General features: G+C 44.0%; 1 protein-coding gene across 1 annotated transcript in view; it reads right to left on the bottom strand.

Moving 5' to 3' along the window:
- Nucleotides 1-21,596, bottom strand: part of LOC120848726 — a 106,099-nt gene that overhangs the window by 60,581 nt on the left and 23,922 nt on the right. The window contains exon 4 of the mRNA XM_040220739.1: nucleotides 18,401-18,484. Coding sequence (XP_040076673.1) covers nucleotides 18,401-18,484 — 84 coding nt within the window. The remainder of the gene's footprint in view (nucleotides 1-18,400; nucleotides 18,485-21,596) is intronic.

Raw genomic sequence — 21,596 nt, 5'->3', positions numbered from 1 at the left:
ATTGTTTATTTTTTACACTTAATTCCGTCGGAGTTTTCCCTGCAATAAAGCAAAAACAGGCTAGGCACGACAGTACAAGTGATAGTTTGTTACTTCTTTGTTTTTATTAAAGTATTACTAGCAACCCGAACTCCACCGATGGCGGTGACTGTGCGTGCCCCGCCGCTTCGAGGCGGCCGAAGGTATTTGAAGGAGGCAAACACGGACATTTTCCTTGTTGTGTGTGACGTGGGCTCCGCGGTACGGATATTGTGCGCGCCCTGTGTCGTGTTTAATTGCAGCAACTAAACAGTGACAGTTGTACCAAAATACCAGTGATATCAAAATAAACATCACAAATTATTTGCCTGCCGCGGTACAAAAGTACGTCCCTAATAGTAACAAAGACATGGTCTGTTCATACAAAAAAACTGGACGGGTTACAAATACAATTATCAGCATTAGCTATTCTAATAGTCTCTCTCAGCAACCTTTTCCGGGGTCATTTTCTTTACACAAGCCTTCAGTATCACCCTACACAGTCTCACATCTATTGCTCTAGTGTCCTTATCTACGTGTTTGGCAAGCTTGGAATTTGCGCCCTTGAGTGCACTGTTGTGCTCAATTAACCTGGCATTATTACACCTTACTGTTTGACCCACGTAAGTAAATCCACACGCCAAAGGAATGCCGTAGACCACCTCATTAGAGCAGCGCACGTCACGCTTCCCACTTTTTTGCTCAACGTCTCGACCCAACCGTAAGCGGAGTTATCTTGCTCAGTTTGAAATCAGCTGTGAAGATGAAAGTTATATTAAATTTTTCCGCAATCGTCCTCAAAATGTGTGAAATCAGGTGGTAGTAAAGCATCCCACATTTATTCGATCTTCGTCCTTTTCCGGGCGATTCCCACCACACGCTCAACCCCCCCCCCCCTCCTCTCCCCACGCTACACTGATTAATATCGTTTATTAGAGCCGGTCTTTGCCAACCTCACCAGTTAACCTGCACAGCAACGCCTACCTTGTTTGCGGAACTCTTTTTCATCACATTAATTCGTAACGGCAAAACTCCAGCCTGCTTGACCATTTTTGCATGGCAAGTTAAGTGCGGCCAAACAGGCGTGGGTTAATTTTTTTTTTTTTTTTTGTACCGTGATGCCAGTAATATTTAATACACGAAACTAGTCTGACTCATCTTTCGGGAGCTCATACACAAATTTAGGCTCTGGCGCTGCCCTTCATGAAATCTTAACACAGTTCCAATGGACAACCACAACCATTTCTTACAGATACCAACATATCCACGTATCGCCTGATTAGAGCACAACCTTTTGGAAGACCTTTCAAAAACCGCTGCACTTTGAAATCTAGAACGCTCGAATGCTCTGACAGAATTTGCGCCAATTGCGACCAATGCACACTCCCGTTTTCTTGGACAAACTCATTTCCCTTCAAACCACACAGTGGTCACTGTGGGATACTTTTTAAAGAACCTCACGTCACTTTCTGTGTCTATCCCCGACAACACTTGGAACCACAAAACCAGATTGTCCTCTAACAGAACCTCCACTCGAGTCAACAACTCACTCCGGTCCAAAGAATAGTATATATCTTTGATAACGAGAGAGGCCGCGTTGCGCTTTCAATGGTGAAAATCTCCCAATAGGTACGCCAACTACTCAGAATTGAGGAGCGACAAATAGTTACCCGAAGGTACAACTAATAGCCCCTTCATACAAAACTCTGAGAGTATGTTGGGTCAAAACTTAATGTAACGATTGTCTACAAAGCCTGATTTAAAACTGAGCAGGTTAACTCAATTTACGAGCGGGTCGAGAGGTTGCGGAGAAAATCATAGGAACCATAAAGTGCAGTGCACTGAAAAAGTAGTCGACGGCATTTCTTTGGCGTGTGTATTTATATACGTGGGTAAAACAGGAAGATCTAATATTGACAGGTGAATGGACCACAAAAGAGCTGTGAGCTCGAGGGCGCAAAATTCAGAGATTGCCAAACACGTAGTGGGGTGAGCCTGAAGTTTGTGTTAGCCACATGTTCCCCGCATCCCTATCTAGGACTAGCCCAGGCAGGCCGTAGGACGTCGCCATGTCGTCCTGGATGCGAGGCGACGCCGTACACCCTTGTGGACGGCTCTCTCTTGCCCTTCTCAGGTGATATGCCGAAGGCACACCCTTCGGGATATTTATACTTGGACGTGTCTGCCACTCCTGCGAGCTGACCTACATCCCACCTTCCCGGGCGCATTTATTTCCGCAGGCTATATAAAACGGCCAGAACCAACAGCCACGACCGACTTTTGTAGGGGAAGATTCTGTTGGACGTAGTTTTCCTTTCCTGTTTGACCCTCCCATTTCCGTGATACTGTCTACTGCGGCAGGGCGGCTTCCGAAGGGTGATACTGTCAAAAGAGACAGCGCCGTTATCTCAGTCTTTGTTGGCCCTCGGGAAAACGAGTGGCGTATTCATCAATAAACACTTCATTATCCGGACACAAAGTCCCTACTGTGTTTCTACGTGGTACCCTACAAAGGGGAAACCCATAACTGGCGTCCCAACGTGAGGCGTGTTCTGCGACTGCAAAGAAAGCAGCACTTTCGCAATGACAACAAACTAAGTCAATTTCCGGCCAGGGTTGGGCAGGACCAGGGTACAAATATATTGCAAAAGTATTTTAGAAATTAATTTTGTACTTATATTTGTGCATCCCAGATTATGATCAGACTATCAATCAGTATCTGCCTTTCTGTATCGGAATACATTTTTCAGGTATTGCTTGAATCGGGATTCAATCACGAGCACATTTATATTGTTACAGTTTCAGGGAATCATACAATTTCAGCAAGGATCAGGCGAATTTTCTTTATATTTTTTGTGCGTCAAGGAGATGGAAGGTATAGTGAATTGAACCTTGAGGCTTTGCTGTCAAGCAGACCAAGGCTTGTTTCGAGCATTATGTCCTTGAGTTTGGTTAGCCCCTTCCCTAGTGTGCAAAGATAACATGTCATTTGCGGGGTGAAACAGTCGGTCGACTCTTCCGTATATTCAAAACGTTAAAGGCACTGTGGACACGAGTTTCGCAAGAATGTCCTACTTACTTTGATGAGGGTGAACATTTTGCTATAAGTCATCAGATAAAAGAATACCAATTCATTCCAAGTCGACGTCCTTAAATTACAACGGAAAAAGAGGGCGGCGTTGCGAGGATGCTTCCCTGTTGGCGTGATTCGGCTAGATATAAAACCAATTAGAGATTCATGTTCTTTTTCTTCAAAGGTGTGCAAGATGTCTAAAAAAAACTGAGCTCTATTGTGGACGGAAAGTCCAACCTAGTAAGAAACCGCGTAGTTCCCACATCTTAAAAAGCAAAATGCCAATCCTATGCCAGATAGTACTTCAGCCTCGCGCCAGCTCGTTTTCACCCTATCCTTCTGTTCATTACAGTGGTGTGATTATTTTTGTATTTTATTTTTACCATATAGAAGTATAAAATTATTAGCAGAAGGTCACTTCATTTGTGTTTTATAAATAATAACTTGTTACCGGTAATACGGGAGTTGGCATCGCAAAGAGCTTTTAAAACATTTATTATGCCCCGGCAAAATGTATTGCTCTATTTTTATTTCAAAATGGTTTTCTATTTTTAAAATTTATTTCTCATACGTATCGCGAAACATTTTCATAACTGTGCTTCCGTATGAGTATTTTATCGGTTTTTGCCGTGTATCAAAATATATCTATTCCGGCCCTGGACTTAGTGGACGGAGGGAAAGCCGAAGGCTCAAAACCCGACGCCACGCAACGGCTTTGTCGCCACGTTAGCTACGCACGGACACAATGAGCAAGTGACCGTTCTGCCAAGCTTCCCCAACGGGGTTGACTCGCAACGCCCGGAATGCAACTGGGGCACTCCTCGGATCGGGTTAGCCTTCATCCCTGAGCCATGACCATCCGTGACTTTCGAAGTCTACACAGATCCGATCGGACAAGAGAAAATGACGCAACAGCAGGCGTATGTAGCTTCTTACAGCGTCGATCTCTTGACCTCAGGCTGGCCATCAGCTTCTCCCCACGGAGGTAACACTAACGCCGTCTACGAGCTGCAGCACAGCACAGCCTGCTACAGGCGCAGCACACCACTCGGCGGGCCCACACGGAGGGAACAGCCCGCCAACCATACATGCGGAGAGCTATCTTTACTACAAAGAAAACACGCTCGGCGCATATCACCCCATGCTAAAAAACGCAGCTCTGGGGATCGAGAGCCTGACGGGCGCACTACAAACAGCAGTTAGGCCCCCACCGGTGACACTGCAAGCGGTCAGAATCCCTATCCCGATAACCGAGGGTACGGAGACCAAGTGAGTGCGACACACTCCCTCGAGAACCATAAAAAGTACACACAGGCCATGAGAATGTCTAACAACGAGATACTTGAACATATCTTGACAATCTCGTTGATGGACCAAGCGGAGCGGTGGCTCCGACTAGTCTGAAACCACCTGTCGTTGATAGAGCAGCTTTGCAAGGCATTTCGTCAAGAATTCTTCCCTGCGGACTAAAAACGCAGGATGAAGCGAGAGCTCAAACAAAAGACCGAACACCCACACTGTTAGAAAAACTCCTGTCAAAATATGGGAATTAAACATGCTAACCTTGTTGCCACAACATGTACTGTATTACCGGACTACAGAACATGTTCCATACTTCTTTAGTGCGGGACATGTTGTTGCTGTATGGGCAGCCACAACAAGTTCCATACACCATCATCACGGAACAAGTACTGTATGCTACAGGAAATGTACCATCCTGGCACACAGCAGCACATGTTCTGTTGCAAGCCATGCCAAAACATGTACCATTTTTACGAAGTACATCACATCTTCCAATGCGTCCAAAACGACACAGGTTACATTTTTTGTACGTACGGAAAAAGTTCAGTCTTGTTTGTGATAGTACTCGCCCCATTTTATGTCACTGCCGCTATTCATGAGTACATCCGGGCTTTGTATGTCACATGCCAAGCTCCTCTTTGAAAAAGTTGATATGCGACATGCAAAACAGGGATGTCCTGGCAGTTTGCAGGCGCAACTTGATGCACGTCTTTGCAACATAAAATTACCTGCAATGCGCAAATGTTCCCCAAACTTGTATGTATGGAAAATTTGAACTGTCGTATCTAATGCGAGCACTATCCTGAAAACAGAACAATGAATCTGTGACATATATACTCAATAGAACAGCCAGGAATGCCATGAGAAAGTGTTCACATGCTACGTCAAGTTTAGAGAGCATTGTACATGTAGTGACGGGGATAAAGGCAGATAAACATTTGTAAAAAAATCGTTATCAAACTAAGTTCACGCTTGGTCCTTTTGGTTCCAACCCATAGCAACGGACCCATTGCAAAGAAGACTGAACAGTTTGCTGCTTCAAAAATATTTACATTTATTTTTCTTTTAAATGACTAGAGCAGATAAACAATTAAAAAAAAAACAGTTCATGCCGCAAATATTTTGGGGGGCAGCTCAGCCATAAAAAAAAAATATCAAAGTGAGCAGTCTCCTAAAAAAATGTGACCAAAAATTGTGCTGACATGCTACATCTCGAGAAGAACCATCTTGGCCTATACAACAAATTGGAATATTAACAATAGAAAAGAAAGATTAATCTAAACAAGCACCGAAGTTTCTTTCCACTTCTTTTGGAACTTCGAGAACTCTTGGAGGGCTCCCTGCGCCTTCAGATGCACCAGAGCAACTTTTCTTGACGACTGCCGGGACCCCTCCTGCGGGTTCATTGCCACAAGGCGCCTGAAAAAAAAGATAACATAAATAATGGGTGGGATTTCTTAGAGGAGGATGTATAACAGAAGCTAAGGAGTTCCTGGCTCCTTCTTTAACTTCTCTATCGGTTAGTAATCCAATCTGGACACATTCTAAACCTCGTCTATAGTATACTTTCAAGCCGAGACACGCCCTTAATTTGGACAGTCTGTGCACACACCATGAGCCTCCAAGTCTGATCCTTGCATCAAGACGAATTGTGATTGTACACACACAAAAAAAAAAAAAACATTTAGCTTCCTGGCATTAGTTCTCAGTAATAACTGGACACATTCCGGATCTTGTGTCAGCACACAACGCTAAAAAATTCTACAACCCGAGACGGAGGCTACAAAGAAGGACGAACACATCCGTCTCAATTGAAACGTATGTCTTCGAAGCCTCCATCTCGGTTTGTAGATTGTCATATTAACCAGCTCGCCTGTCTAGTAAAGTTGTACCCAACGATACTTCGGTTAAAAAAAGGAATTCATAGTACCAGTAAATGCAATATTACAAAAAAACTTGCCTGAAGTGCTTAAGCAGAATATTCTGGTTATTATTGGAGGGAGGTTATCATTTGAGCCCGTTCTCGTTTCGCCCTTCTCAGTTGGCCCTTCTCAAAACAACCATTCTCAAAAAGATCTTCTCGCTTGGACCTGGCGCATTTGGTCCTTTCCCGTTTCGTCCTTCGCATTTCAACCCTCCTCATTTGAGTCCGTTCTCGTTTCGCCCTTTTCACGTAGCCCTTTTCAAAACAGCAATTCTCAAAAATATCTCGCTTTGACCCGCTGCACTTGACTCGTTCTATACGAAAATCGTTTTTTTTTTTTTTGGGGGGGGGGGGGGGTTATATTAATAAGTACATTGATATATTTTGTGCGTGCGTGTGTGTGTGTGCCACGCTACAGGCATACTCTCTCTGCCAAGGATTTTAGCAGTGCGTCGAGATCCTCGTGAAAAGCTACTAGCTGACAATAAAACAGACCAAGTATTTATCGCAGCCAGATCATATTCCGAAATGTCACATTTTTTGGGGTCTCTCGACCTGGGACAATGCCACCACTTCTATATTGCAGTGTTTCTCAAATGGGGGTCGCGAAGGCATCTATAGGGGTCCGCGAAGCCATGTCTTATCAGTGAAGCACGACAATATTAGTTGTCTTTCTTCACGTCGTTAAGAAACGTTCCAATTTTGGGTGAGTACTCTCGTGCGTGTGTCAATGAGATAAGTCTACTTCACACTAGCAATTAGATATATCCATTTATTAAATCATTATCATGATAACATACAGTAAAACCCTTTATTTTCGCGGCCCCTATTTTTCGCGAATCGGTCACAGATGACATAATCGCGACCATTAAATTTCGCGAATTCCAGACGCCTGCGTTGAAAATCTTAAGGACCGAAATTTTCGCGCGCCCTTAAATTTCGCGAATTCTTGAATTCGCGAAATTCGCGAAAATTGAGGGCTCGCGAACATAAGGGTCTTACAGTATATACCTTTCTATTCCCCTCACCCCGAGCGAGGTCCTCCATCATCTCCGCCTTTCTACAAGGGGTCCGCGAAACATCAATGGTTGAGAACCACTGCTAATATATATGCTATTTCTGTTCAAACAAAGCTTCCAAATTAAATGTTCATCGCTTTTTTTTTTCGTTTGCTTAGAGGAAGGGAAGGACGCGTCATTGTACGATTCTCAGTGCGCACCTCTACACATAACATATACCTAATGGCATGTTGGGGGCCCAAGCAAGGTAAGGCTCCGTGTCTACCCGAGGCCATGTGAAAAGCCTCGATTATTTCACGCTTTGTTCTGTCCTTTGATCTGGCCAAGATGGAAGTAGTGTCAAGGAGAGCTTTGCAGTTGCATTTTGAACAATGCGCTGCAAGGTTGCCAGGTGCTTGTAGTAGTCCGCATGCGTGGTTGTGCTTCCTCAGTCTCTCGTTAAGGCATCTCCCAGTCTGCCCGACGTAGGATCTTCCACACGACAGTGGTATTTTGTATACCACACCTTCGACACATTCAACAAATTTGCTCCTGTGTTTCACTTGACACAGTGCCTTGCTGTCAGTCTCGTCCACTTCATTGTTAACCTTCCTGCATAATCCTTTGAGCCTGAAAGGGGCAGATAGTGACACTGTGACTTCGTACCTTGCGGCGATGTTTTTTATCCTGTGTGAAAAATTGTGTATATATGGCAGTACCACCTGTACATGGCAAAAGGAAATAAAGAACTACAGGGTTTTTTCCAGAAAAATGGAGTCAGCAAGTGCTTTAGATATGTAGACGATTTTTTGGTGTGTTTTCCAATACATAAACTAACAGACAAGGTACGTTCAAAGATCATGGAGAAGTTTCGAGAAGCGCACAGAGGACTGGATTTTACTTTTGAGTTACCTGAGAAAAGCAGCCTTCAGTTCTCGGACATCCACATGACTTTTGATTACAGACACACATGCTGGATGTACAAAACTAGAGGAAAAAAACGAATTCTGCCGTATGACTCTGGACACACAAAGTTAGTAAAGAGGAGTATTGCCTCAGGATGCATGTGGCGAGCAATTCAAAAATCGTGTCACCACAAAGTCTCAGAAAGTTTACAGAGGCAGACAAGCAGACTACACGCAAGCGATTATCCTGAACCCATACTGGTAGCTGTCGCAGAGAGATGTATTTCCACACTCACAGGAAAGTGCAAAACCAAGGAGAAGATCTTGGACAAAAGACCAATGGTGGTACTGCCATATATACACAATTTTTCACACAGGATAAAAAACATCGCCGCAAGGTACGAAGTCAGAGTGTCACTATCTGCCCCTTTCAGGCTCAAAGGATTATGCAGGAAGGTCAACAATGAAGTGGACGAGACTAACGGCAAGGCACTGTGTCAAATGAAACACAGGAGCAAATTTGTTGAATGTGTCGAAGGTGTGGTATACAAAATACCACTGTCGTGTGGAAGATCCTACGTCGGGCAGACCGGGAGGTGCCTTAACGAGAGACTAAGGGAGCACAACCACACATGCGGACTACTACAAGCACCTGGCAACCTTGCAGCGCATTGTTCAAAATGCAACTGCAAAGCTCTCCTTGACACTACTTCCATCTTGGCCAGATCAAAGGACAGAACAAAGCGTGAAATAATCGAGGCTTTTCACATGGCCTCGGGTAGACACGGAGCGTGCGTCAGTGAGCCATCACTAGCTTTGCGACAAGAAGAAATAGATCTACTCAATAAGATACCAAATTTGTCGGAGCAAACATCAGGCCCCAGGTAAACGCTACAAAAACACACCATCCAGTCCATATATCAAAGAGGCAGCTATAGCAAACACCACCAAGTTCAGAAGCCAACAAATTGAAGACATCAACCATTCGTTTTCTTAGCCGCAATTTAGGAAATACGGGTCGGGGGAGGAAAAAGAGAAGGAAATTAAACAGTTGTTAGTCTGCGCCAATTCATGCATGGTTTTGTCTGTCCTTCTGCATTAACTTCATTTCTCCAGTTTTTTTCCGCGTAACTACGCAGCGCAGCATACCATCAATACTAAGTAGGGTCGGGCAGTATGCCGCCCCGAATCAGGAACTATAAAAGGCCTAGCTTTATGCAGCTGGGAAGACGAGACGCTACACGCTGGGCATCCCGAACTTGGAATATACGACACCCTTAGAGATAGTAAAATAACACTGCGTTAGGAACAACTTAACGTATACGTACCTTGGAAAACAAAGCCGTCTACGCACCGCTGAACGCCTCTGACGACGCGATAACAACGTCGAAATCGCCTTCCGAACGGGCAGCAGCACTCCGCAGCTCGCGGGCCCACGCCGGCCGGCAGCGGCTTGCGCATGCGCGGGTGAGAGATGTCTTCCTGCGCGCGGCGTAACACGGCTCATGGGCACTGTACTTCCGCGGTCTGATAGAGTTCCATAAAAATTGCTGGATATCCGACACTTTTGGGCGCGTTCAATTCGCTTATACCAGTTGAACCGACTATAAACTGTAGTCTTGTAAGACTTTTTTTATTTATACGGATAAGCTCATACATATTGCCTAAATAGCACATTTCAATGCATATGGTACAGTTCCCGTTTTTTAAAGCAAACAGCACATTGTATGCATTTCCAGAAAACGGGACATGTTCTATTCGGTTTTTCCACGTAGAATGATGGAATTTTCTAACAGTGCAGACGAGCAATGGAAGAGCTCCTGCACCTTGCAGAACCCTCAGCGCCCAATGCAGAGCGGGTGGAGCGAGTCATTCGACAATCGCACCCGACTTTTGCGGCGTATCTCCCACGCAGTCGCTTTTGCGACTTGAACGAACTGACCTCGGAGGCTCGACGGATTCATGGAGACATTCTGGCCGCACGAGCATATCGTCCCCCTCCGCCAGCGTCAGGAGCACTAGAGCCGCGCTGCGCGTGGAACGGAGACTAGACGTCCCGAAATAGGAGACACGAAGCCGCCCATTACGCAGACGAGCGAAGTCGAAACATGTACGTCATTTTATTTCGTACGCTCGTCCCGTGCTCCTATTAACGGGGGGCAGGAGAAACAGAGGCGCAGTTCAACAGGCGAGATCGGAACGCAAAGTTCCGGACGGCACGAAAGGAAACGCGGCCAAAGAGTTCATATGTACCAGACGAGAGGCGCGGCGCGCATCAAAATGCGAGATAGGTCACAAGAAGGGGCCCGCAGCAACGTTGCTCTCGCTGTAACAGCGCCAACCATCTAGTTCGACGATGCCCCGAAGGGCAGAACCCAAGTTTCCGACAAGCGGGGAACGAGCAAAGCCGCCTATAACCAACTTGGTGGCTCAAAACGGCATGGAGCAAGACAGTCTTTTATCGTCATTCTACAAAATAGGCTTTCAGACCGCCACGCCAGCGCCATTCATAGACCTGACGATTATCGGTCGGGCGTTCAGGGCAGTGCTGGAGACAGGAGACTGCACCTCGCTTTTCGGCGGCGAAGTGTTGATCCACCTCCGGCAAAACTTAGTGCGTGTGAGGGAGGGTAACACGGCCTTCCTAGTCGCATGCGGTAACGTCCATTCAGGCGGTACTGTGCGGTTGGTTGCGAGATGGAAGAATCGAGTAAGACGGCAACGCTTTGTTCCTCTCCCGAGTCTTTCCGTTTTGATTATCCTGGATAGAGATTTTCTCGCCAAAAGAGGGATAGGGATCAACGGGAGTAGATGTGGCCATCGAGAGGGCACTTTCGCACCTCCGAAACCCTTCTGCGAACCCCTAACGCGAGAAAAAGCACTGGTTAATGGGGCAGGCAGCAGCCGCCGAGGCGAGGCAACAGAATTCCAAAAGCCGGGTATTTAGTCCAGACATGTGCCTATCTTAAATACTCTACTCCGGATACTGTATTTAAAATACTCTTGATAATATTTCGGTATCGTGCAAATATATTTCATATAGAGTATGAGTTACTCTATCTTAATTACATTTCTCACTATCTTGTACTCAGTATCTCAAATACATTTTGCAATCTTAGAAAATATTTGTTTACGGAACAATCTACGGAACTAGGAATCATCCAAATCCAGGGCAAAGCTGGACCGATTGCAGGATTGGAGACAAGCGAGCAAACTTAAGAAAGGGAACAAGGACAAGAAAAACGCACTATCCGAATGCCAACAAAAACCCAAATGGATAGCACCAAGTACTCTCGCCTTTATGTGTCCTCTTGTCCTTTTTTTTTATGTAGTCTTTGAATGGCACGAAACTCTTAGAGCTAGCAAAGTGCTGCAGACGTCATCCAAATATTAATTTTTTTGTCTGAAGCTAGAGTGGTTTCGTCAGCGGAAGATTCCGACTGCAACGCTCGGTACGGTCACAATGGACAATTTTCGGAATTTGCCGGCTCAGGTGTTTCTGGTATGAAAATGACCGAGCATGTTTTCGAGTGAGCGCAAACACTCCTTCGACCAAGGAACCTAGGTTTCGCTGGCCCATTGAGCTGCAGTGACCTAGTCGGGCTTCTCTAAAGCCCCTTGTTTTCATATTGTGGCTTAACGTTTGCTCCAAAGCTCGTTCAAAAGCGTTTCTTTTATCTCCTTCCAAATGCGTACATTGTTTCATTCTCAGGATCCTTCAGCACAGTTTTCCGCCAGAGGGAGCCTGGGATGGAACGCGATTTCGCGGATACTCTCTTGTATTAGTTGTGTTTCCCTCTTGATCCTCCCAATATATATATATATATATATATATATATATATATATATATATATATATATATATATATATATATATATATATATATATATATATATATATATATATATATATATATATATATATATATATATATATTGCAGTTTGACTATGGAGACAAAATAATTGCTCTTGACTGTTGAATAGCGACAAAGGCTGCTGTCTTCTAGCCCATGTTTTTCCTGAGAGTGCATGTTTGTCATTCACTCGCATGCTCATCATCAAGTCTTGCTGCCTGATGAACTCCTACTTCGGCTTTAAGGGATTTACAAAGCCGGACTATGTGTCAAGTCCGCCGAATCGCGGCCAGGTATATTATGGACTGATTGCGGAGCCAATCCTGCCGCCAAACTAAAGCACGCCAGTTGCCGTGCTTAATATACGTGAGCCCCCTTTGTTCCTAAAATATTGGGTACCCATTATGTGGCATATTCCGAATTATATTAAAGTAAACCTCGACTGAGGCAGTTAAGTAGCTTCTTGAAGGTAATAAAAATCACAGAAGACAGTGATTTTAACCGAAGTCATCAGAATTAGTGCACCTCGTTCTGACTCTTGTATTCTTATAGTATTAGCTTGCAACCTAGTTGCCCGAGTATCTTCAAATGTAATTCAATTACCTCTTCAAAGTATTTGTACCCTCCTCAAGGTAGTCAGTAGTATAAGTAAGTTGAATACTACTCTGAACACATTTTCAAATGGTTATTTATTATTTTGACTTAAATACTTTTTTCGAGTATTTGGCAAAACACAGGTATTTGGCAAAACACCCCTCGACACGTAACCCGACGTGGTTGCAAACACACGCCGTAGTGTTGGAGGAAACCTCCCTCTCCCCCTGCCGAGTGAGTCATGCAGCGATTCAGGGCAAGAAAAAACCCTTTTGTCGACATTGTTCCGATACTATGGCGCAATGTTTACGGAGCGACCCGGGTGCACAAATGAAGTGCGACACCGGATAGACACGGGCGATCCGCTTCCTCGGAGGCAAAACGCAGGACCCGTCAGTCTGGCTAAACGAAAAGGCAGCGGCGTCACTTTGGACGAAATGATCTACTCCGGACTTGTCCGGCGGTCAAATAGTCCCTGGGGGTTCCCCGTTGTGTTGGTTCCAAAGAATTACGGCAGCTCACGTCTCCGCGTCGACTACCGCCGTCTGAACGACGTAACGCGGAAAGACGCACATCCGCTACCGAGCATTGGCTCGATCCTTTCCAACCTCGGCAGCGCATAATATTTTACTACCCTGGACGCCAGCCGAGGCTCCCTCCAAGTTCCAATAGAGACGTGTGAGGAGGCAAAAACAGCATTTGTGTGTCACCGCGGGCTTTGGGAAATCACAAGAATGTCCTTTGGCCTGTGCGGAGTGCCATGACGTTCCAGCGCTTCATTGACTAAGTGCTAGGAGAACCAAAATGGAAACATGCAATGGCCTATCTCGACGACATTGTCGTCCACTCCAACACCTTCGAAGATCATCTACGAGATCTGAATATGTACGACAGTTTAAATATCGTGGGGATAACATTGAACCAAAAAAAAGAAACCCACATCAACTTGCTCGAGTTCACAGTCGATTGCGGCAGCATCGCGCCAAACCCCGAGAAGCTAAGAGATATTTGGGAGTTTCCTGAGCCCACGGACGTAAGCTCGCTTAGTTGCTATCTGGGAACGGCAAACTTTTACCAATTCATCCCAAACTGCGCATCACTCCAAGCGCGACTGACGCGGTTACAGCGAAAGCCCGTGAATTGGGGTTGTGGTCCCGAGCAGGAGGCGGCATTCCGCTGCACCTCTAAAGTGCACGTGGACAAAGCTGAACTAAAGCTGCACGACATGAACAAGCCTTTCGTGATCTAAACAGACCCCGAGCAAACTGGGCCTGGAAGTGGTACTGCTCCAAGAGCACCAGGTTGTGCTTGGTGCGGTAACTTTTGCTAGGCGTTCGGTGACACCGGCTGAGGTGAAGCACAGCACCTGAGAGCAAGAGTGCTTGGTTCTTGTTTTTGCGTTGAAGCTATTTCCCAATTATGTCGATGGGACCACATTCGCGATCGAAACGGATCACCAGAGCCTAATATGGCTGCCCAGACTTCGCGAACCCGTCGGGCGGTTAGCGAGATGGGCTTTACTACTGCAGAAATACTACTACGTCACGCAGTACAGGAAAAGCAGTCCAAACGTGGTGGTAGACGCATTATCGTGAGCCTTTGCAGACTGCACAAAACTTTCCGCGAGGACCCATCCCGAGCCAACGGCAAACTTCATGCCATTTGCAGCTAAAAATCAGTCCTAAGGGAAAGCAGCACCACTAACCTCCTTGGACGAAAACGTGAGCCACGTAGAGGCGGTGAGCGTGGTGGGGACCGTGTTCAGCAAAGAAGAGATACTGAACGCTCAGCAGAATGATCTGTTTTGTCGAAAGGTGATCGACAGAATCTTGAGAGAGCCGGAATCCCTGGAAGCGGGCGGTGCGTCTGCGGGCGTACGCCTGCTGGTATTGCAGTAAACGCCGAGTTTCGAAATGTATCTGGCACTGATACTGGGCGCTAGATCAATTTCTGCTGAACGCCGACGGGCTCCCGTTGGAGTATATTCCATCTCAGAAGGACACAGATAATGTGTTCAAGTTGGTAGTGCCAAAACGTCTGAGGTACGCAGTAATGCGTTACTATCACGACTCGCACTTGGCCGGACACGCGAGGGGCTCTAAGACTTACATTAAGTTATGTCGCACCTCAATCTGGCCGGGCATAAAAAGGGACGTATTCCGCTACGCCCGCACGTGCCACACTCGCCAACTATTCAAACCAAGAGGCGGCAAACCTCCGGGCCAAATGCAGCCGATCCGCAGTTGAGAACCATCGTATTTGGCGGCTTGTGACGTGGCCAGCTTTTTACCAAGGAGCCCCGAACGGCACCAGTATATGTTGGTTGTCATTGACCACATCAGCAAATGCGATGAGCTTTTCCCACTACGAAAGCTGACGGCCCCACTAATCACTGAAGAGCTCATGGAGGGGTCGTCGGGAAGGTATTTGTAAATGCTTGCAAAGCCCTGGGCATCACGCACAAAAGAACCACATCCTAACACAGACACGCGAACATCACGGAGCGATGTAAGAGAAACATAAAATCCATGCTGGCAGCATTTGCCGAAGAGCACCGCAACTGGGACGCCTACATCCCGAAAGTGGGTTCGCTCTGCGTTCCACTCTCAACTGTTCGACAGGCTTTACCACCGCCTTCCTCACATTTCAAAGAAAATCGGCGAATTTAATGAACCCCGTCCTTAGGGCAAACACCGCGGTGAGCGCCGCATAGTCGACACAAACTGAACATGCGCGCACGCTACAAGCCCGGATGACTGAAGCTTTCTCGGATGCCCGTTGCAAACTCGGGGTAGCACGAGCTAAACAAAAAGCCCGATACGACTACTCTCGTCGAGATCTCGGCTACAAAGTTGGCGATCTCGTGCTGAGGCGAAACCATGTTCTCAGAGATGCCAGAAAAAGATTTTCTACCTCAGTGGCACCAAAGTTGCTGGGCCTGTACCGAGTGTATGAACTATTTACACCACTCGTGTTCAAGCTGACTGAGAAACACTCAAGAAAGGTCGGCGGGTCGGTGCATGTCCTCGATCTCAAACCCTACAATAAAAGGGGAAAAGAGAGGGACGAACGAACGCAATCCTCACGGCAGTATGTACACAAAATGTGAGAAAACACCGGCGATGAACAGCAGGCGTCTAGCTACAATCTGCGACCTCGGAAAAAACTAATATCCGGAGTTTTCGTAGAGATAGCCTTAGTAAGTGGCAAAATCTCACATTAAAGGGAAACGCCGCTTCATTTTTGTTTTCAAAAATACGACACTGTCCTCTTCGGTAAAACGTAGGAAGACCGCACATCACATATTACGACCTAGTTATTTCTAAATTTTTCTTAAACGGTCCGACAAACTTTGGAACGCGGCTAGAGGACGAACCTTTCTTACCCTAGCGGTTAAATTGAGGCGCAACCAACAACGCGGTCAAAGGCTACGGCGTTGGAGTAGCCAACATTGAGCTAAAAGTCATCACCATCCAAGGGTATGCGGCTTTACGGTGTCTTGTTTGTTTTTGGTATGGGTACTCGTAAACGTTACCTCAGCAAGTTGTTTTTTTTTTTAAGAGAAGGGTTTGGCAAGGGGGGGGGGGGGGGGGTCAGCGGTTTCAGCGGCTCCAGCGGTCGGGAGGCGGCAGCATTGCCTCTGCGTTCACGAGCGTGGGATTATCAGAAATATGTGTGAAGTGAGGCATCTGTGGCATATTTTGTGAGGTTGATCGTTGGGCGCCCCTCAGTCGGGAGGAAGGGGTGTACACGAGCGGCGAGGAGGGAAAGCTGTTAAGGAGTCTCTGGCAAATAAACCATAGCTGTGCTTGAGACTGTGTGTTGTGTCTATTTTTTCTGTTTTCCTTATTCACCAGGTTTTTCAAAGACAAAATGTCCAGCTCGCCTGCTGTTTGAGTATTTTATCACTGATCCACGTCACCAGGCTCTTTTTGTGCAGACGCGAGAGGATGAGTTAGTTCAAACATCTGGGTGACCGTTGAGAACTTCATTCTAAACCCATGCTGCTTTCTATAAAAATATTTGGTAGAACCAATTCTGTTTTCTAATTAAGTGATTAGCTGCAGAAATAACTAAATAAAAAGTCGCGGCCGGTGATATGCCCATTGTTACCTAAATTTAAGGGTAACAGAATTTGTGTGTAGGTCAAGTGACATCACACCATGTGACGTCGTTTTCCCCGCAAAATTAAGCGGCGAAATTGAATCAGTGTTTAGGTAAGCTGGCATCAAGTCATGTGACGTAATTTGTCCCGCTAAATGTAGCGGGGAAACTGAATTTGTGTTGAAATCATGTGACATCAATTTTTTCCCTAAATCTAGGGGGGGGGGGGGACTTAATCTCTGGATAGGTCACGTGCCATCATGTGACGTCATTTTCTCCTGGATGTTTAGCGGAAATAAATTTGTATATAGTTCACGTGACAAAGTTATGTGACGCCATTTTCCCCGTTAAATTTAGCGGGGAAACTGGATTAATGTTGACGTCAAGTGACGTCAATTTTTTCCCTAAATTTAGGGGGGGGGAAATAAACGGCCAGAAACATATCTTAGAGTGTCCTGGAAGTCCTCAAAAAACTAATCGCCTTAAAATGTGGTTTTTGTTCAATGTATACTCAGTGAGTTTATTAGAAATATTAAATTCTAAGTGTTTGCAAGCCGTATATGTAAACTATATAGGCATATAGTTATCAACCGGCCCCAGGATAACTATCGCTGGATTAATGATACGAGAAAAATAAGTGCTAACATCTCGCTGACTCTCGGACAGTAGCGCCTGAAAAATTCATTTGAAATGTTGTCTGAAATTAACATTTTCTTACAATGATATTCAGAAACAGAAATAACTCTCTTGTAGTAGGCTACCGTACCACTGTCGGGTATATGAGCTCCATTTTCTCTTATGGCACTTTCACGCTCATTAGCAGAAATGCTAAGGAAAAAGACACTGAATTTAATTGCTTTTTTTCAAAACGATGTCAGAAAGACAATAATCATCTGTGTTTAAAAAATGGCTGCTCTTAATTGCTACTTTAGAAATAATTTGATTTGTTTCCTGTTCGCGTGTTATTTTCGTAGCACTGTATTCAAGAGATGGTACAAAACAAAGTTGATACGCGGAGTTGACTCAGTAGTTGGTGTTTCATCTGCGCATGATTACTTGAGCTTGTTTCCGCACGAATTACGTACTTTCTATCACCTTATGTAATTGTGAGTATGTTTTGTTCATTAAAGACCCTTACTCATAAATTTACTGGACATACGTTCATCCAGTAAAGGTAAATTCACGTTTTCACTCATTCGCTCTCGTGAATTTATAGGACTGATATGATAAAATGTTATTGCTGAAATGAGTACTTTTGAAATACATCTATACCTTTAACATTCTTCCATAGACCGACGTGGACAGTAAATTAGGCACTATTTTGCTTCAGATGAACATCTACTAGTGAAGGCATTCCTTTCAATTTTAAACAAGTGCAGTGAGCTGCAAAATTAATGAACTAATTACCCATAATTTGCGCAAAAAATATATAAACTTGTTTTAGTGCAACAAAATGTTCAAAATTGACGGTTGAAGTCACGCCCTACAATAATTTCGCGCGGAGTAGATGCATAGTTCTCTATTTGTCTCCGGTTTATTCAAAACACACATCCTACAAATGATTTAAGCACACATTAAAAGACAAATTATATGTGTTGGTAGCTGGCTTAAAGCGACGTATACATACCATCATTTTCGTCTATAGTTCTGAAGATCAGACACCTTCTGTCGGTATAGACTGTTTCAAATACTATACCAATATTTGTGAAGGCTAGAAAAAAGTAGGTGGGCCTTACTTCAGTGTTTGTCGAAGTTTCGTTTTATCCACAAAAAAAAATTAAAGCATGTATGCACCCACAATTAACATTATGGATACCTGAGCTCTAACAAAAGTGGTCAGTGATTTCTTCGTCTACACAACTTTAGCAGGTGTGAATCATGACTACCGTTCATTTTATAATTGTTGTTGGTCAAATGTGATAATACCTATCGATAAAAGAAAAATAGATCCAACACAAGTGCAACCAGTAGTTCAAAGTTATCAAATCAGACACTTGTTTTGCTGATATACAGAAAAAGAGTCGACTTAATATTGCACGCAAAACTGCATAGCACCTTTCTCTATCAACAGCTCGCTTATACATTAAAATGTCGCAAAAACCTTTCACTTAGCAAAAAAAAAAAAAAATAAGGCACACTTGGAGACAGTTTAGAGAAGCATAAACCAAGGAGTGTTAAAGAGCCCGCAACAGCTAGAATGAATGCCATCACCTACATGTTTTGCGAACATTCTCTCGCGTGTAAACTGTACGATCTAAAACACTATTATAGACGAATGTTTTCACAAGATGCACAAACTACTGCACTAAATTTTTGGTGGACATTTTTGAGTTGAACGTTTTGCATATTATGAAATATTTTATGCTAATAACAGGCTTGCATTCACTTTCTTGTTATTATGACATTGTTGTCATTTGATGATTCTTGGTTCAAAATGACTAAATAATCTTACTGATACAATATGTCGACAACGGATTATTTTGGTGAACCTAAGCAATTTAGCATATTAAAATAACCTTATGATTTTATTTCTAAAGACTCATAAACTTAAACGATCTTATTCGAAAAAGAACAAAGCAAGCTTATTTATTTCAGTCCATTTTATTGGCTCAGCACGAAAAAATTGTAATTATTTATATTTGAAATAAATCACAACCTTTTAGGTAGCCGGACGTTTAATGGCAGGATATTTTTGTGACAAAAATTGTTATCTTCACGTTTAGAATTCTGGTTGCTTAACGCCTACATTTCTATTTTTATTTTTATTCATAATTCTTCTGGGTATATTGCCTCAGAGTTAGATTAGGCTATATATTGTGGATGGTTCAGAAGGGAGAATTTTCTAAGGATCAGTAAAATACATTACTAGCTTTTTTAAGCTCATTACTTTCAACGTACGCTTTAACTATTACGATCTGGGTAAGCTAAACAAAATATCAGAAAGCGTTCTAAACATAAGAAAACAAAAATATCAGATACTTTTTATCGGCCCCATCGTGAACTTGAAGAACAAAAAAGAAGCAATTATCAATCGATAATTTTTTAAAGTCTAATAAAAAGAAAATTCTTATTACTTTTTTCTTCATGTTGCTTTAATATTAGCTTCAAGCACTATAAGTCATATATTTTCTATAAAGCTGCAAGTAGACAGTTCGTTTATTTTGTGAAGATATTGCAAGAAAAACAAACTATGATCAACATTTAAAAAGGACACGCAAACAGCCCCCTGTGGATACATTGTTGCGGGTCACTGGAAAGTTTCCTTCAGAAGGGACAAGGGAAAAAAATAACATTCTGTTTTCGTATCTTTTTTATATTTTGTCCACTCAAATACCTAAATGTCCGGAAAGAAACGTTGCTTCATTTGACATTATTAAGAATAGAGTCTATGATCTACACAGATTAATATTTTGACTTTTCGTGAAATGTTTTGACCCAAGCCCTCCATATATTAACAATAATATGCTGAGTAGTTAGACCTTCGTGCTAAGTAAGACTCGTTTTAGGCGAAAGATATTTTGACCTGTCGTCAAACTAGGCAATACCGGTTTAATTTTAAGAAAACATCTCTGTCGTGGTAATTGGTCTTGAATTTGGACTGTCGTGTCATGCGGTTTCGACCACTACCTCAGAAGTCATGAGGTATCGTCTTAAAATGTGCTTGTGAATCAACCATTACTGAGATCACGGGAGCCAGAGATATATCCGACCTCTGCGAGATCGGCTCGGACGTACGAGCAATTTGAACCCGCGGCATAAGGGATATCTCCGTAGCGCTCTTTATCTGTACTGTTTTAAAACGTTATTGGAATATCACGCGCCTCGATCTTTTTTGGCGGCAGGTTAAAAACCCGTAACTGCAAAGTGCCAGTTCCACAGATATTTCGAATTTTTACACGGGGAATTCATTTAATTCATACGGTAATGATAAAACTTAAACATATTACGGACTTTTTTTTAAATACACTCCGTGTATGTTGTACAGAAAAAACACTCGAAAAAAAAGTTTGCAAATAAAAATCTTTTGTTTTCATTTTGAAGCTACCCACGACTTGTTTTTTTTATTTTCTCGTTTTACAAAAATGCTGCAGAAAGGCTAGTAGAATATATTATCCAAAGGACAGACCGATAAGTTTGCTATCGGGACCTTTAAAGTATTGTTGTTGTTGTTGTTGTTTTTTATTTCGACCTTTAAAGTATGGTTAGGTTCAGGGCACTGCTAAAACATCTAGCCATCTGAGATCTTCGTACACCGATATTTTTCCTCTTTAAATTCACTCTCATAAGATTACCCGCTCGCAACACATAGACCTCGCCCCAAGTTTCTCCAGATATACATGGGGCTAGGCGGTCAAAATGCACCATTTGAACTTTACGACTCCGCGCATGCTGAATCCGGTAAACCACGTCTTAATGTCGCTTGACGATTTCGTTGGGGCCCTACCAATTCGGTTGCAGCTTCGAGTTAAGACCTATGGAGCGACGTGGCCCACATTTTATCTCCCGGCTGAAGTCAACGACCCTTAGCACTGCTCTTGTATCTAGTTCTTGCACAGTCACTACTCAGGTGAAGGTTTATTCGTTCGAAGTCATGCACGCACAGTCAGGTTTTGAGCGCAGATGGTGGGAGTAGTCGGAGTAGAGATATTTAGGCGTTATTACATGCGATGGAAGCAGTGGCATTCCAAAAGTGATCTCCGTGGCCAACCTCAACTCTCTGCACATTAACAACATCGATGGCGTGAACTCTGTCGCAGAACGGACAGCTGACCGGTAGGCAAGTAGGAAGAGCGAAGTTAAAGTGTCCCGGTTGTCTTGGTGTT

This window comes from Ixodes scapularis, unplaced genomic scaffold (genome assembly GCF_016920785.2).
Source record: "Ixodes scapularis isolate PalLabHiFi unplaced genomic scaffold, ASM1692078v2 PGA_scaffold0__279_contigs__length_252992795, whole genome shotgun sequence".
NCBI lineage: Eukaryota > Metazoa > Arthropoda > Arachnida > Ixodida > Ixodidae > Ixodes > Ixodes scapularis.
This window is presented reverse-complemented; position numbering and strand designations above follow the sequence as displayed.